Source organism: Barbatula barbatula, assembly GCF_947034865.1.
Source record: "Barbatula barbatula genome assembly, chromosome: 18".
Taxonomy (NCBI): domain Eukaryota; kingdom Metazoa; phylum Chordata; class Actinopteri; order Cypriniformes; family Nemacheilidae; genus Barbatula; species Barbatula barbatula.
In genome coordinates this window covers 11,500,508-11,517,623 of record NC_136781.1, presented here as the reverse complement: position 1 = coordinate 11,517,623, position 17,116 = coordinate 11,500,508, and the positions used below count along the sequence as shown (strand labels likewise).

The 17,116-nt window shown below is 37.3% G+C and overlaps 2 protein-coding genes across 2 annotated transcripts; one reads left to right on the top strand and one right to left on the bottom strand.

Moving 5' to 3' along the window:
• Positions 1 to 10,425: 10,425 nt before the first annotated feature.
• her11 (hairy-related 11) lies at positions 10,426 to 11,949 on the bottom strand. Its single transcript, XM_079479301.1, has 4 exons — positions 11,764 to 11,949; positions 11,556 to 11,651; positions 11,366 to 11,456; positions 10,426 to 11,263 (listed from the first exon to the last, which is right to left on the bottom strand). Exons 1-4 carry the CDS (start codon positions 11,818 to 11,820, stop codon positions 10,680 to 10,682), a joined length of 828 nt encoding a protein of 275 aa, XP_079335427.1. The 5' UTR covers positions 11,821 to 11,949; the 3' UTR covers positions 10,426 to 10,679.
• A 1,379-nt stretch (positions 11,950 to 13,328) lies between these two features.
• Positions 13,329 to 15,422, top strand: her5 (hairy-related 5). Its single transcript, XM_079479349.1, has 3 exons — positions 13,329 to 13,476; positions 13,648 to 13,743; positions 13,852 to 15,422. The coding sequence occupies exons 1-3, from the start codon at positions 13,405 to 13,407 to the stop codon at positions 14,362 to 14,364; spliced, it is 681 nt and encodes a 226-aa protein (XP_079335475.1). The 5' UTR covers positions 13,329 to 13,404; the 3' UTR covers positions 14,365 to 15,422.
• The last annotated feature ends 1,694 nt before the right edge of the window (positions 15,423 to 17,116 follow it).

Below are 17,116 nucleotides of genomic sequence, written 5' to 3'. Positions count from 1 at the left end.
GTCATGTGGTACTTTAAGGCAAACAACAAAAAATACTAATACACACTCTTTAATAACTGAAACAATACGGAATATATAAAATAATAAAACCCTTGGAAACAGGCGAGCTCTTTCACCGGCTTTATTCCCCCAAACTTCCTCCTTTTTTTCATCCTTAAATTTCCGAAAACACAGGCACTTAAAACATGACAGAATAAGGGACTTTTTATTTGCTAATTCTTACACTAAGGTCTGAGATGCCGTGGGCCTGGACTGGAGACTGTAGTGTAAACTGTGTGTTTATTAAAGTTTAGCTTAAATACATAAATGGCTCATTTGAAATGAGTGGATGCTTGGACCCATAAACGCATTCACGACTTAAAGCTCCAATGTATTTTTTTGGGGAAGATTTAAAGCCACAGCTGCCAAATGACATTTTCAAGAACTGAACCAAGATCGATGCTTGTCGGCATCTTGAGCATGGAATTTTTTTCTTGTCTTATCAGAGAGCTCAGATACAGAAGTATATGTTCCTGTATTTTTTTGAGAGGATCTATTGACAAAAATGCTATATAAGATAAATACCTTTGTAGAACAAAAGTAGCCTTGCTATTTAAGGAAGCTGTGACTTAAGCTGACAATTTGATGCGAGGCAAACAAAATAAGAAAAATATTTTGCAAGCACTGCTCCCAAAGGACTGTAGTTCCATAAATAGTCCAAACACATTTTGTAAAACTGGTTTTGAGTCGAACTCTATTGCAACCGTCTATTCAGAAACATTTTATTGTAATTCCTAAAAATATATTGACTTTTTGTGCACATCCCGGCTATACAGATATATATCATGTTTGTTGCAGCTGTGTCAAAATCAGCAGATCAAAGTAGATCTTCATGCACATTAAGGCTTTCTGAGGTTTTGAAGAGCTGAAGTGGTGCTTAGTCTGACATTCCCCCTGTCACCATCAAACAAAAGCATCTCTCTCTCTTGAGAAAGAGCTGTGAGCTCCTAGTTGAGCTTCAGATATGGTGACCAATCACAGCAGTGTACACAATCCATCGCCTGGAGGCAAGAAACAGCAAGGTTTATGTTGTCACTTTTTAGGCATCATATGTTTTTCTTTTCAGTATTTCACCTTGCATTCTTGAGCACTTGTCAAAAAGAAATGAGTGAGAAAAGCACCAAGAGTTTTCTATCCGTGTATATTTTCTCACCACAGTGTGACAGTGGGATCATGGGAATACATTCCTGACCGGCATTAGTCATGTATGTACAGCTCTGTGTGTATGGTCACCATGAAACGTTCACAAGAAAAACAACCAGCAAATTAAACATGTAGTGATGTTTCGCTGAGAAATCCTATTCTGTCAACAAGAAACGGTTATGCCTTGTTCAAGAGCAGCTATAGCAGTGCACTCTGCCGTCGTCTTTGTACGCCTGAAAGCTAAATAATGTCTAAATTACAACTGGAACAAAAGATTCTTTTATATAGGGACCAGTGAGCAGGGATGACAGCTATAATATTGGCCCCACTACATACAGGTAACATTCTCGGCAAGAGGAAATAGACTTTTAAGCTTGACATTGACGTCCACTGACATGCAGAACTGATAACATAGTCTTGCTGTGCATTGTGGGATAGGTGGGGGAAACATTAGATGGCATTAATGCTGTGCGGTGTAGATAAGAGGTAAGAACAGCAAACGTCTTACTGCGAGGAATTCACAAAGTAGACAGCAATTAGCCATTGTAATGCATTAAAGCGGTATAAAACAGAATACTCACCATTTTTAAAATTAATATAAATCAATTAAAGACGGCATGAAATCAAAACTGAAAAATAGTATAATTTTGGAATATTTTAGTGTTTTTATAAGTGACTAATATGTGCACTTCATTTTTTTATTCCTGCACCCATATAATGTTAACCTCCCCCTGAAACCACCTCCTTTCCCTTCCGGTCATGAGGAATGGGGCGAGGGCGGGACACCAATGACTGACAGCAAACTGGCATTCAAATCTGCCTTCATTTTGTTAGCAACGGCCAAAACGATACAATCAGTTTTCAATTATGGAAATCCCGTCCTAGACGTTTTTCTCATTTCACTTCGATGCATGGAAGAGAAGAAAAACGCTACGGTTATTTCGTGGAGATTTTATTTCCTTTAATGGTGCATTACAACATACATGGAAGACAGAATGTTTAAACCTAGAAATATACTCAAGTTTAAACTGAAGAAAAAATGTTAAATAAAAAATATACATAAAAGTAACGAATTAATATGTAAATATAGATCCTAATGATAGGGTTAGGGTCACTTTTCATTTGAAAAACATGTTGTGAATACTAAAAATAATACTAACTAGGAATACAAATGCTGTAGACATATTATTCATTCTAAGCTCTAACTTATGGTAACAAATACAACCTTATTGTAAAGTGTTAAAATGTCAATTGTTTAATTCAACATTTCACTCAAATTATTGCTTATGAAACAATTTATATTAAGCCTTGCTTTAAAGGATAAAAGATTGCAAAATTGCAGCATCTGCCTGGGTTCCAGACTTTCAAAGAGTATATCAAAAGATTCATCAAAGAGTATACCGTATCATATAACTCACAAAAATGCCCAAAATGTTTCAACTTAAACAAAACAGATCACAAAAAAAACTGTTGAGGTTCTGTTCTTCAGACAGACAGAAGCTCCAGTGCTCTCTCATCGTACAGCCTGAGCCTGCTTGTCAACCTGTCCTGCGTCTCTGCCAACTGCGCAGCCCTTTCAGCTGCCCCTGCTGCCATCATCATGGTGCTGTGGGAAAAAAAATAACACGAAAGCCTGATGACAAGCTCCTTTCATGGCAGTTATCATTGCATTCTATCTCAAATCTAGATGAGGCAGACAAAGCACCAGCAGTCCCTCGGCTGCTAAACAGACCTTGATCATTCTCAAAGTAAGGAGTTCAGGTTCATATCATGCTACCTTTATTCCTGAATGTGAGGATCTCCAACTGGGGGTCTGCACATTCACCTTGATGCATGATGACGCTCGACTTTATCTGTCGCTGTGTTTTAAACCTCGGTGTAACAAAAAAGGAAGAACAAAGTCTTGCTGCAGGTCCTCGAAGCCAAATACACTTGCACGCTATACCACTGCCTGCTGATGGATACATTGTGGTGTTGGTTTCTAGATAAGACAACAAAGCTTCATGTTTCATCAGCAAACACAATGCTAAATAAATGTGGGCTGCAGTCAGAACAACTGAGGGTCTCGCATGCTTTTTGTGCATTGACGTGTAATGTAATTTAATTTTTTTTTTCATTTCAGAGGATGACACATGAATGATGGCAAGATTAAAGTTTCTGCACCAGCAATGTCAAAACACCCATTAATGCGGCTGACATACCAGCCATGGAAAACTTCCCACAAAGCTTTTTTCTTCGAGATGTAACATCTCAACTTCAAACTTCAAAGGAGACAGGGCCGCAAAAACAGCGGGCGTGAGCTGTTTCAAAAGAAGAGTGAAGCTCCATTCACACTCTTAAGACCCACCATCACAGCAAACTGATCACCAGTCAAAGCCACGGTACGAGTGTCTTCCATCTGGACCACCTGGATGATGATTTGATATTGTTAAACAGCCTTTGTGATCTTTGTGGCTCTGATGCTCCTGAACGGGATCCTGTCCTGTCTCTTTAAGCCGTCTCCATAGCACAGTCATCCTGCATTGACCATTGATCTCTGCGGCCTGTTAGAAGATGTGTATCGTAAACACAGAGGCCAAGATGAAGGTGACTGGGGTTGGGAGAGATCGAAAAAACCCTGTGTGTTTAAAAGCCCCCCTAAGGAGGTGCTTTCCTGTCATGTGGATCTGCCTGGAGGTGTTCTTTCAAGTTCATATGCAAATTACTTTAGGTTATTATGATTATGTAAGAGGATTAAAATTCACAGCTAAACTAATTTTATAGAAGTAATGTAAAATAAGTGAGTGTGTGTGTGTAGCCTCGTTTTTCATGTCCCGGTGGGAACCTCAACATGAATGAACACCAACTCACCAAAATTCATTCCCCACAGGCAAAAAGCTTGTAAATCGTACATAACAATGTTTTGGGAAAATCTAAAAGTGCTAAAGTTTTCTATGATGTTTGGGGGATATGATGTGTAGGGGATAATATATATGTTTGTACAGTATAAAAATGATTACGCCAATGGACTGTCCCCATGGAGATAATAAACCAGACCTTGTTGGGATATATGCTTGGTCCCGATGAGGAAAACAGACTAATCAAGTTAAAAAAATGTTTTGGGAAAATTCAGAAAGGTTTGTGGGATGGTTAGACTTAGGGTAGAATTGGGATTATGGGATATACAGTTTGTATAGTATAAGAATCATAATGTCCATGAAAAGTCCCCATAAAACATGTAAACCCAAAATTTCTATTATCGTAGATTATTTTATATGATCTCACTTCATCTGATGTATTATTTGTAAATTTAAGCTGAAATGTGGTTATGATGATTTGCATGCACTAAAAAAACAAAAGGCATTTGGCTCAGAGCCATTCTGTACTTTCCAAATGTAGCAATAGCACGTTTCCCTAGTTAGATCCTCCCGCACTGCTTTGGGAAACCCCTCATACAGGCCAAAGGTTGTTTTCTTGAAGTATGGAATGCAATCCTGTAGTAATAATGCCAAATGTCAACTTTTTAATAATGTTCTCTAAATATAAAAATATTTGCATGTTAAAAAAACTATACATGCATCTTGGTAATGTAATTTTAAATTGCTTGTTAAATTGTATATTTTGTTTATTATGTATTTATTTTATAAATCAGACTGATGTGAGAAAAATAGAAAGTCACTGGAACATAACACAGGCTGGACTCAACAGCAGTCATATTTTCAGAGCATTGGCACACGCGACTCAAAGCTCTGACAAAAGCTTGTTTTTGATCATTTCTGGTTGGAACGCTTCATTTGGGAGTACAAGATTTAAAACACATTTACATGATGGCTGGAATAACAGTAGCATATCGTCCCTGTCCTTCCATAGGCCCGGATGTCCAAATGTATTTAGGATGTTTTACTTTGTTGTCAGTAGATGACAAGCACTTTTTAATACTTTTTTTCTTGATTTGTAATTGCAAAACCCAGTGACAAATATAAAGGGTGACTGTTAATAATGATTTATGGCAAAACAATCACCAATTTGGAGATACAAAGTTTCAGAAGGACAGTCGTGATATGTAAATACCCAATTAAAACTGTACACGTTTGTTATCATAGGGTCAAAAATGTTGTTTTAATAAAAAAAATGACCATCCTTATTCAGCCCATTGCCTAGGTGTGCATCTCACACTGCTGTTAAGGCCTGATCAAAACCATCTCGTCTTCAGTATTTTTAGCCAAAATAGAAATAACTCGCTATTTTTAACTGCCGCCAGCGCTAACCTTTGAACCCTTTAAGTTTTTCCTGGTTTTTAAAGGGTGTTAGTGATGGTAGAGGAGTATAACCTCCTGATTGAGCTGAAGTGCATCCTGAAGGATTACAAGAACTCCACAGCACAAGTTGTTCCCCGGCATCGCTTTAGGCTACCTGGGTCACGGCCCACCCACAGCAGGGGTGCCAGGTCAGAGAAGCCCTGCTCTCAGACACCAGAGAAACTCTTCAGTTAAAACACAAGCCCTAGGGCATGATCAACTAGATGTTCAGCACCATGACGTCTGTTAACTTTTACAATGCAGCCTAAACTGATAAACATGGAAAAACTGAAGAGCTGCATAGTTGTATAGTTCATCGGTCAAAGGGGACACAATCACATATTGTTGAATTCAAAAGAGCTATTTATAAGAAGGAATAATTCTGCTGGGTATTCTGAAAGAGTTTATTTTTATATGCATTCAAAGACAAATTATACAACAATCGACTGGGCAAATTAATGGAGCATTTGTATAGTTCCCCACTGAAAGACATTATTCAGCAGAAGGAAAATGTCAAGTAGTGTCTCAGCAGCACAATTGCTGGTCTCCAAAGCTATTGTTAAAAAGTTTTTGTTTTGACTATCTGGCAGTAGAGGAGTATATCGCATCAATTTACTCTCTGCTACACAACTTGGGCGGTGCTCTCAACTACAGTGTGTTATAAAAACTAGTTGTTGCCCACAGAACAGCTATTAAGGATTTGAGATGCATGATAAGGACAATATTCATCAAGACTTCCTGGCCAGCATGTGATAATGAACAATAGCATAATAAAGCCTCTGAAATACAAGTTGCCATGACCTAAAGCTTATTTCGAGGCATAAATATAAACCGTGAGCTATTATTTAAGCTGTAACATGATAAGACAGAACAATGTCTGGTGTGGTAAGTACTACGGTGCCATTGCCAAACCAGCCTCCACACCCTGTCCAGCGCCTACCGCGGTGGTGATGCACGGCCAGTGGCACCATTCCGAAAGCCCTCATGTCCGTCACTGGTGCCTGGAAGTGTGTCCAGCCGTCCTGTCACTCTGTCAGCAAAGTTGCCTCTCGTGGCCCGAGATAAAACGCTCCCGATGGGGCCTCCAGGAGAAGTGGCTCACCCTTCTTTTAGGACTTATGTCAAAAATGTTTCAGCCCAGGTAATTTGCTACAGTCAGCGTTCTTTTCTCTGGCCACTTCAAAAGCCCCTGTGATGAGAAAAAAGACAAATGAAAGAGGGGAAAATGGTGTTTAGTCGTGAGTAGCGAAAGATTGAATTCTTGTGGACTGGGATGGACTCGAGAAGATGGGTCGCCAAATCATAGCTCAACATAGAGTACATCCTTATATGAAGACGGTAATGAAAGTCTCAAAATTAGATAATGCCGTTTTTTTTTAATTGTTCAAAAAAAGTTTTTTATTGTGCATTTCAATTTATATCAATCAAACTGGAGTTGGTTTGTTTTATCCATCATAACTCAAAAATATAGCTAACTAACACAATAAAAACACAATAAAAACATGATAACATAATCATTTTTGGAACCAAACTCTTCATATCCAGAACATGAGTGTCATAGTGACATAGTGATCCTTGCAGAAAAACATGTAATGAAACACTACGAATAAAAAATCACGGATAAGATCTCTGTAATATGTCAATATTTTTTCCTAGATATCAGTGGAAAACAAAGGAATAGTTCAGTCCAAAACATAATTTTTTCCTTATTTATTCATCCCCATGTCCTTTTAAACTTGTATGCCTTTCTTTTGCAAAACAAACAAAGGGAATACTGGCAAACAGGAAGAACAAAAGTAGACCCATTGACTATGAAAACAAAACTACTTTTCTCAATTTCTCAAAATATCTTCTTTTGTGTTTCACAGAAAAATATAGAGTCATATACAGACTTTGAAATACCAAAGGTTGAATAAACATATCCAATATCACAAATCACAAACTGAGCTCCAATTTGCCAAGTCTGCGATTAAAAGTCCATTGTTTTACCCATACAAATTACATTAAGTTTACAGCTCAATACTGTAGAAGTTTTTTAACTTTTGCCTTTGTTTTAGGAAACACAACTGAGAAATTTGTAAAATCTCCTGAGCAATGAAAGAGGAGCTTCTGAACAAAAACATTTCTTTTTTCTTTTTACTAAAAGATGCCACATGCTGCCATAATAAAAGTTTAAAATAGTCTTTATTAGACACAAGGCTATGATCATGCACTGTAAAAAACACAATATATTGGTATGAAGGAATTTCCATATTGATTCTTCACAGCTGTTTCGCCCCTATTTAGAATTTTGCACCACATTGTGTTGTTTTTTTGAGGGTTAACAGAAATGTCCAAAGCAACAATGTCCTTGCAAAATATTAGCAGTACATTTATGTCTTTTTTTAAGTATGACTCAGTCACACACATCCATTTAGTCACACAAAGCCATCCATGTCTTCTTGTTTTGTTCTATTGTTGAGTCAATTCTCCACCAACAGCTTTAAATGAATGTATCCAGCTCTAACATAACCTAGCATATTCTCCATCTGTGGAATGAGGAAATGAAAGAGACCCTTTTTGGCCTATTAACCAGATCTGTCAACATTAGAAGGAAGTTGGAATCATTAATGAAGTCTCATAGACCTCACGGCTAAACGTAAATATCGAACACATGAAGACTCAAACATTGGTCTACATCTTGGTAAAAAATTATTCAATCTCTTGTTTATAGTTTAAACAAGCTCCTAGTTTGACTCATTGTTTTACATCACAGGGATATCATAGATTATAACCCTAACGTAAATCCCAATAGAGAGACATTTTAAACAAAATGCACAACACTTGTGTGTATGTGCCTACAAAGGTGTGTGTGCTTTGAAGGACCGGGGCTTGTACAAGTGTGTGCACGTGTGATGAAAGAGTTTGACAGCAGCCCTGCCTCGACAAATTGCTTTTGAGATGTGCCAACACAAATGTATTTAACTCTGAGTCCAATAAACCGTGGCAAGAGCAATGACATCTTCGAGCTGGATGTTTTCTTTTAATCTCTCTCTCTCTCTGCTTTATGCCAGACCAGGAATGCATGAGTTGCATTCACTATTAACAAGACTTAGACTACACAGGTAACAGGATCAGCTCTAATCAGTGTGACCTGAGAAAGCTTTTGTCCTCCATTTTCAGAGGTGATTTCAGCGCATTTAATTATGATTATTGAGGCAACATTCCTCTGTCCAGGCAGAACGTTCTCTTTAATTTGTCACTTCTTTTATTGCTGGTCGTCACCAATCAAAACCTGCGGAAAGACACTGTGGAAAATCAAACTGGCCATTATGTGCTCACTTCCTATACCTTACAATGAACAATGGCCATCTCAGAATTAATGGCACTGGTCCAGAGAAACTTCTGAATGGGAATGAGAAAAGGAAGAATAAGAAGGAGAGAGAGAGAGAGAGAGAGAGATAGAGAGAGAGAGAGAGAGAGAGAGAGAGAGAGAGAGAGAGAGAGAGAGAGAGAGAGAGAGAGAGAGAGAGAGAGAGAAAACAATTATCCAAAGACATGTTTTATCATGTCAGAAACTCTGTATCCTAAGCCAAATACATTTACATTTAGCATACGCACTTATCCAAAGCGACTTACAGATGAGGAAACATTGAAAGCAATTATAACAACAAATCGCCATAAATGCCTTGCTTAGAAATTATTCACAATTGTAATAGAGATGTGTATGGCAGATGAGGAAGAGGTTGCTGCTTTATCTGAGATAGAAAATGTTTGATATTTAATGGAGCAAGACGTCATCCTAGGCTTATCACACGGGGTGACAGCAACTTTACCTGGCCCTGAGACCTCAGAAATCTGGAACCAACTCAGAAGATAAACCTGCCAGATAAATGCTGCCCTCTACTGACCATCTGTCTGAATCAGCAAATGTGGAATTATAATATTTTACAGTGCAAATAAGACTACATCAAAACTCTTCTGGCCGTATTTTCAGATTTTTATGTTTCAGCATGCATCGCACTAAAAAACAAACTGTTGCCTGTCAAAGACGACACACCAAATATGTTTCTATTGTGGGGTAAGGGCATGAAGATAATAGCTGGTTAATCAGTATAATCAGTTGATATATTATCGAGATTTATATTACAGTTAACGAATCAAATCATAGGTATATAATAAATGGTGAAAAAATAGTGAAAACATTTTCGGTCGTCTAATAATGATCTGTGATGCTTCATATAGGGCAGTCCTGTTGTTTAAAAACTGCAGTCATTAAACCACAAGATGGCAGCATAGCGCTGTTAACACAGACAAACACCGGGTTCAATCTGTTCAGTGCTTGTTTAAAAAAACCTCACAGGTTGATGAATAATGATATTTTAGTTTTTAATCTTTCTATGACAGATAAACTGCTATAACTTGACTCTTTGATACATGTGGCAACTTTTTTTATTTAAATCTCAGTGGTTCTCCCAAAATAGATCCATGGGGACCACAAATTATGTGGCATTTTATGGAATATAGAAATTCTTCATAGAGTTTATACAATCAAACATCTGAAAAATAAGACCACAAACCAAAAGTATTGATGTATAACTGTTGTATAATTGAATATGTTTAGCTTGAATTCAAATTCTATGTTTAAGCAAATAAGAATTTATTTGGGGGGCTGCAAAGCACTTGACACAAAGGGGGCCTTGTGACAAAAAGGTTTGAGAACCACTGATCTAGAAAACCTTGTCCTGTTTATCTAAATACATATAACCTGATTAAAGTAAAGGTTCATAGGATTGTCATGCTTTTTTAATAGCAATAGCAAAAGTTAATTCATCTGACCAAGTTAGTTGGGAAGAAATGGGTCTAATAAGCTTCCTTGGCATGTTGACCAACTTGGCCTCAAAGTATCTGCAGAGTTATCAATCGGTTCTTTGTTTTTTTTAAATATATTTTTGCAATTCAACTTTTCTGTTGCAAAATGAAGCCACATATCCATGTATTTAGAATGATGAAACAGATTTATTTAGTTTGCAACAACAAAATGTTTACAATGAACAATTATTTTAAAGATCAATAAATAGTTGAACTAAATCTGTCATTGAAAACATTACAAGTAATACGAATTGGAGGTTAACTTAAGCGACAACTGTGCCAACGCAGCATTGTCTCTGGAAAAATCTGATTATTTCTCCATTGGACCAATTCCAGTGCCTGTTGAAAGGAAATAACCTGAAAAAGACTTCACCTCCACGGTCTCCATGTGGACAGGGCTTGGAGAGGAAAGTGTTCTTGAGGCAGCACAGGTGACTGTGGTGGGGTAAAATCTCTAGCCATGCGGGGTAGAATGGACTCTGGCATATAAACAGGCCTGTTGCGGGAAAGTGGTGTTGTTGTGTGAGAAGATGGAGAGTCAGACGGAGGAAAAGAGAGTGGTAAGAGACAAAATGAAGGATATGGAGGAGAAAAGACACCGTTAAGGGTGGGAGATGATGGTGGAGAATTAAAATGTGAAGAGAATGAAAGATGATAGCCATACAGAGATGATTCAGGGTGTGAGACATGTTCTTTGTGACAGTTTTGGCTTAATGGAGACAAAACCATATTTGAGATGACTGTCTGAATCTCTGGTTCACATGCTACTCTGGAAGAACAGGTTGTGTTGTTTTCAAGATTTCCTTTTAGTGTTGGAGAAGCTTCCTTTGGCTTAGATGAATCACAGAAGTCTGCTGTATAAGCTTGAACCTCAGTGGTGTAGATGGGGACCGCAGAAATGGATGTAACAGACTGATTCCTTGTAGCCTTGGAATCCATTTGATTAGATGTCACTGCAGGAGGAAGAATGTGAGTAATGACAGAAAGTACACTAAAATGCTTTCTAACAATAAATACAATTTGTAAAAACAATAATGTTAAATGAGATCAATTACCTTTCGTTTCTCTTTTTCTTGTTGTCCTTCTTATGTACTGAACCGCCAAGTCTAAAATTTCGGCTTTTTCTAGTTTAGGGTTTTGTAAACGCTGCGGTGGTGAAACAGAGATACAGACAGTTTAGAAGTTTACAAAGAAAATGGTGGTAAAGATTTATCAAAAATAAAATGCTCTATTAGCGTTACTCACAGTGTCTGCAGTGGTCTTAAAAAGAAGATCTTTTAATGCATCAAGATTATGGTTGATTCGATCTCTTCTCCTTTTCTCTATCACTGGTTTCAACTTCTAAAAATAGTAAGAAATAGGCAATTATTGTTCGCCGTTTTAGTATTAAATAAAGGTTGTTCGATCTACACAGGCTATGTAATATTTATTGAATGAAAAAAATGTATCTTACTCTTTTAATCCCTTTAGTGTTTGCCATGTTGAGAGTTTGAACTGCTTTTGCTTGCATTCCCAAGACAGGTTTTCATAAGTTCACAGCTGTAAGAAATACTGAAATCGCAGCAAACGAGGGTTTTAAACGACGCTGATGTCGCGCCTGATTGGAGGAGAGACGACAGTGACGTAATTATCGTGACCTTTCCACCCATCATTTCTGCCTTAGATAAACAATCTCAGGCTTACCACATAAAGCTATAATGACAGCTCTGTTTATAAACTACCCATAAAACATAGATTGAAATAATTTGGAAGACGATGCATTGTTTATTATTGTCGATTTATTATTCTTAGAAATGTGTAATGTAATGAGAAGTATAGTCATGAAATAGGTCTAAGAATATTTTTGGATATGTAGGCACAAGGTTTTCAGATGAACTGGCAAAGAACGTTTTTTATTATTAGAGATGAGTTTTAATGGTTGATGTTTTCATTGTTTACAACTGGTTTAAAACTTCCATTTAGCCTATGAAAAAAATGGAAAAGCGCAAAATGCAGCACATACAAGTACACTCCCATCCCTTTATGTTGAGGTGGGGGATGTCGAGAGGTGTGATGCCAAACCTTTTGAGCAAATGCGATAAGTGTGCTCTAAGAGCGTGTTTTGATAGAAGTGTGAGCGATTAAGTCAACCATTATTGTCCCACGCTTACACTTGCAAACTGCTAAAATGGTCAAGTGGATCGTTGGGAGTTGCCCAAAGCAAAAGCTGCACCTTTTATTGAAATGGATAGAATGGTTGAAGAATAACATGTATTATTTATTAAGAAATACACCACTTTCTTTTGCGTTACTTACACGTTTACAACATTTGCCACAGCCGAGTATTTACTTTTTAAAGAAAGCGTCAAATGAAATGATTTGGGGAATGCAGAGGCCACACACAGCGGGGTCGGTTTATCAAAGAAGCCATGCTTCGGAGCTTAAACTTAAAGACTTTGCCTAAACCAACCCCCCAAAACATGTCTTTGTTATACATTTGTTTCTGGAGGAAGCTGTGATCCGATCAGCGAAGCAATGAAAATATAACCAGCCTCAGATTAATTCATGCATTTCTGATACCATTGTTTTACACTGCATTTAAACCTTAAATATGGACCTGCTAATAGAAAAAATAATGACACAAGTAATGAATAAATGACATAAATATTACGGTACATGTGACACGGTATAAATGGCTGATCTGATGCTGCTTAATGTTAAAACAATGTTAAATCTAAATGGCACTGAACGTTTTTTATATCACGTTTCAAATTACAACATGTCATTGGCTTACATGTCTTTTTATCTTGTCTCTAAAATATAGGACCCATAAACCTCACGATTGATAATACTTTAGCTCAACAGCCCTCGTTTAAGCATCACAGTGGGGGGTTAAATGGGTCATTATCGTCTCTTAACAATTGCCATTATGTAATTTCCCCTGTCATCTAAGAGTTAGGTAAATATTGATGAGAAGCCGAACTAAAGGACGTGATTGGTCCATCTAGTTTTATTATTCATCATTCAGCTCAGGTGGGGGATTAGGGAGTGGACTAGTTGTACAATAAGAGTCGTGAGCGCATAATGCTCATGATTTCACTTTGGGGTTGTTTTGATGATTCTCGTTTTGCTTTTCAACATGAACAAAGCAGTTGCTGACATTGCAGAGCAAAAAGACTCAACACGGGTAAAATGTTTATTTACAGCTTTTTCGAATGTTACTGAAATGTGGCAGATCACAAAATGAAGTGTTTGTCTGTGGCAAAAAAACAATGGAGACATTGGCTTGTTAGACATTATAATGATGTTTTATTTTTAGATTGGCTACTAAAACTATACACTGTATTGACTGTTACAGGTCCCAAAACCTCTCATGGAGAAAAGGAGGAGAGATCGCATTAATCACAGCCTGGAGAGTTTGAGATTACTTTTACTGGAAAATACACACAATGAGGTAAGTTCTCATGTATTTTAAAATCTATAACTTATAAATAAAGTCAGATGTGTTACATACATACTTAGTCAAACTATTTATTGATTTTTTTATTGTTATTGTTAACAGAAACTCAAGAACCCAAAAGTAGAAAAGGCTGAAATTCTGGAAAGTGTTGTGAATTTCCTCAAAGCTGAACAAAAATCAGAAACGGACTCTTATCAGATCACCAGAGGAAAAAGAGGGCGAATTGAAGATTATGATGGGGATTTGGGTTCGCCCTGCAAACGTCAGAGCTACCGTGATGGAATGAGAACATGTTTACTACGAGTCAGCCATTTCATTGAAAGCAAGAACCACGAGCTTGGGCAGGGAACAGAAAAGGCACATGGAAACCGACAGCACACCTTGAAGCATTCAATACAGTCTGCTTCATCACACCATAGAGAAAGTCAGGTGCACCTGTGTGACGATTCATTGCTTCTAGCACAGCAACATCATGTCCAACTGAACAATTCTCAAAAACAAAGTGGCTGCTCGAAGCTTGCGAAAAGAACTGTTCTGTCTGTTCCAACTATGACCTTAAGTCCTAAACAACCTGTTTTGCTCTGTGATTCTGTCTGGAGACCCTGGCCACAGTAGAAGAGCATGTCTTGGTCCTTGCATGCACTGGAAAGATTCAGCTGGGTCTTCTGCTAATCCTCCCGAATGATGAAATGTGGGAACAAAATGGAATAACACAAAAATGGTGTTAAAATCTGTAAATATGTGGATTTTGTACAGCAGATGCCAAAATTTTATTTTCTTATAATGGGCATTGACAAAAATTTGCCTGTGAATGTTTGTTGCGCTTACAGCAAAACAAACAAGATGTGTTTATGCTGAGATGTATATATTTTTTAACAGACTTAGATTGTCACGATGGATCATGTACTGAAGGAGTCAACGATTTTTGTTATTTTTGTTGAACTTGAGTGTCAAGAATCTGTCTAGAGCACAGTCATGTCTGTCTTCTTATGAGGTAGTTGCATGCCACATATTTGTGTCATTCAACATTTTGAATGAAATTGTATTTTTGTAAGACAGGATTTGTATTTTTTTCCTAGCAAAATGTCCAGAGAACTCGTATTCATGTATAATGTGAATTATTTTTCTTATGTTGATCAAAGAATTAAACCTCACGGAGGATATATTCGTTTATCTTCTGTGTTCTCCATTTGGACGTTTTAAAGATATCCTTTCATTCATTTCCTGAGAGTTATTCTAAGAGATGAACAACATCGATCTCCAGTCATGGTGTTAATGTTTGCCGTTTTAACCTGATAACTGGCCTGACATTTACAGATTTGTATTGCCCTTTATATGTCAGTAATGTGCAATTAAAGAACGGCGGACATAGGCTGATAGATTGAAGTGCAGATTGCTTAACCGCCATCCATCACTTAGGTGTGGTTTTTGCAGACTTTTCTCAAAACATTTCTATTAAAATGTCAAAGAGGGGTGGCTGTTTATCAGAACCCATTATATATGTTTTTACATCACTTATCTGTTGAACGTCTGTACTATATGAAAGCCACACAAAAAAATATGAATAAGTCACCGAAATCAATCCATGTTGTTTTCGTATATTTGCAGAACAATGCTTTTTAAGTCATTAATACGAACATGAACAAGCTGTCTTCTCAATATTATTTTTGTGTGTCCGCTCCAATGGGAAGCTTTAAGGGAAAGCCTATTGATAGTGACATACTCGACTTTAAATGTTTTCATTAAACTATTTAGAAAATTTTAATATTTCTTAAAATTAGGCTACACATTAAAAGGAATGAAAGTCAAATCAATCAAAAATGCATATCCTTTTTCATTACTAAATATACATTTTTCATATTTCCATCTGAAATGATCCCTGCCGTGTTAAAAACGTAAACCCTGGCTATTTTAGAGAGGTAGCTATTCTACTAGGAAAACAGTTTGTGAATAAAAAATACATATGTCAAAAAATTTTACCCCTTTTACACATTTTGTCAGAAGACAAACAATAAAACGTATTAATAAAACCTATTTGTTTGCAACTTCGCAGCATAGGCCTATTGTGTGACAGATCAACTGTTGCCATTTACGCACGAACTTAAGGTGCCGACTTTCTCTCCTTTCTGTCAAAACTAAATTGTCATCCGATTAAAAAGAATTTACGATCAAACATCACCTTCCAAAACACTAGGCTAATTTATCACATGGAGCAGAATTATCGTTTTAGTTAAAATTGTATTTGCATAGCTTGTTAGAACGGTAGAATAGTCTTAGAATAGCCCGAATTCTCCATGTAAGCATTGCAAAAAATATAGATTTTTCGTTTTTTTACTAAACCTTGTTAAAACTCACGTCATAAAAAGCCGAGAAGAAATCAAGGCTGACAAGATCAGGCTTAGTCCTTCTTAACTCTTACTCTTCAGTAAATCTACATTTTTGCAGCTTTGACTCGCTTTGTCGCTCTGGATAAGCTCTTAGATAAACGAGTTTTAAGTGAAATTAGATTAAAGCTTTAAAAGTGCATGGACTGGCCAAAATACCGTCTGACGCTTGAACTGGTTATTACAAGGGATAAGTCTCCAAATGCCATTCAGCACAAAAGGTGTAAATAGATTAGATTTTGAAGACTTATCCAGACCGGATGTGTGCTGATCTGCTCTGATCAACTAGAAGCAATGCGTGAAGCCAAGTGTGTAAGTCAGGCCTATAGCCTCCTTGAATGTTACTTTCCTATTAGGTCTGTATTATTTAGAATTATACGTTTTTATTTATGGGGCAAGTTCACTTCTGAAAAGTTATCTCTTAATCGGTTTTGGAGATTTGTGAAGTACATACAAATGCACAGATACTTGGGTGCAAGTGAAACTATCACAACCTTGTTTTCGCAAATGGTTTGCTGGCACGTGTTTGGTTTACTCATGACCCTGTAGCGCTAGAAGACAACATTTTAAACGCATCCTGGATATTTTGGAGAGGTATTACAATGAAACAATTTATGATCGAAAAAACTTAGAAGAGACCCCTGTCTCATTCCTTACTTTTTCTGTGTCATTGAACTAAATATATGTTTCTCTACTATATAAACACCAAATGTTGTATTTGTTTGCATATGTGCTCCATATTGTGACAGGTCAGCTGTTGCCATTACGCACGAGCCTAGGTGCCGACTTTCTCTCTTCCCTGGCACTTTACTCCCGGGGACGTTTCTTGCCATTTTATTTAAGACTACATGTGGTTTTGTGGCCATTTGGCAAAACTGTCAAATAAAATCGACACGTGGCCAGGCCAGGTTACCAAAACAATTTACGCAGAGAACGGGCACGTGCAAAGAAAAAGAGGTTGCAAGTTGCAAATTGCTGAGATG

What these genes read in the sequence shown, in the direction of transcription:
- her5 (XM_079479349.1), top strand. Translation starts at nt 13,405, where the DNA reads ATGATTCTCGTTTTGCTTTTCAACATGAACAAAGCAGTTGCTGACATT. An exon ending in AGCAAAAAGACTCAACACGG is followed by an intron (nt 13,477 to 13,647) that starts GTAAAATGTTTA and finishes TGACTGTTACAG; the next exon opens with GTCCCAAAACCTCTCATGGA. An exon ending in TGGAAAATACACACAATGAG is followed by an intron (nt 13,744 to 13,851) that starts GTAAGTTCTCAT and finishes TATTGTTAACAG; the next exon opens with AAACTCAAGAACCCAAAAGT.
- her11 (XM_079479301.1), bottom strand. Translation starts at nt 11,820, where the DNA reads ATGCAAGCAAAAGCAGTTCAAACTCTCAACATGGCAAACACTAAAGGG. An exon ending in ACACTAAAGGGATTAAAAGA is followed by an intron (nt 11,652 to 11,763) that starts GTAAGATACATT and finishes TACTATTTTTAG; the next exon opens with AAGTTGAAACCAGTGATAGA. An exon ending in AAGAAAAAGAGAAACGAAAG is followed by an intron (nt 11,264 to 11,365) that starts GTAATTGATCTC and finishes TTCCTCCTGCAG; the next exon opens with TGACATCTAATCAAATGGAT.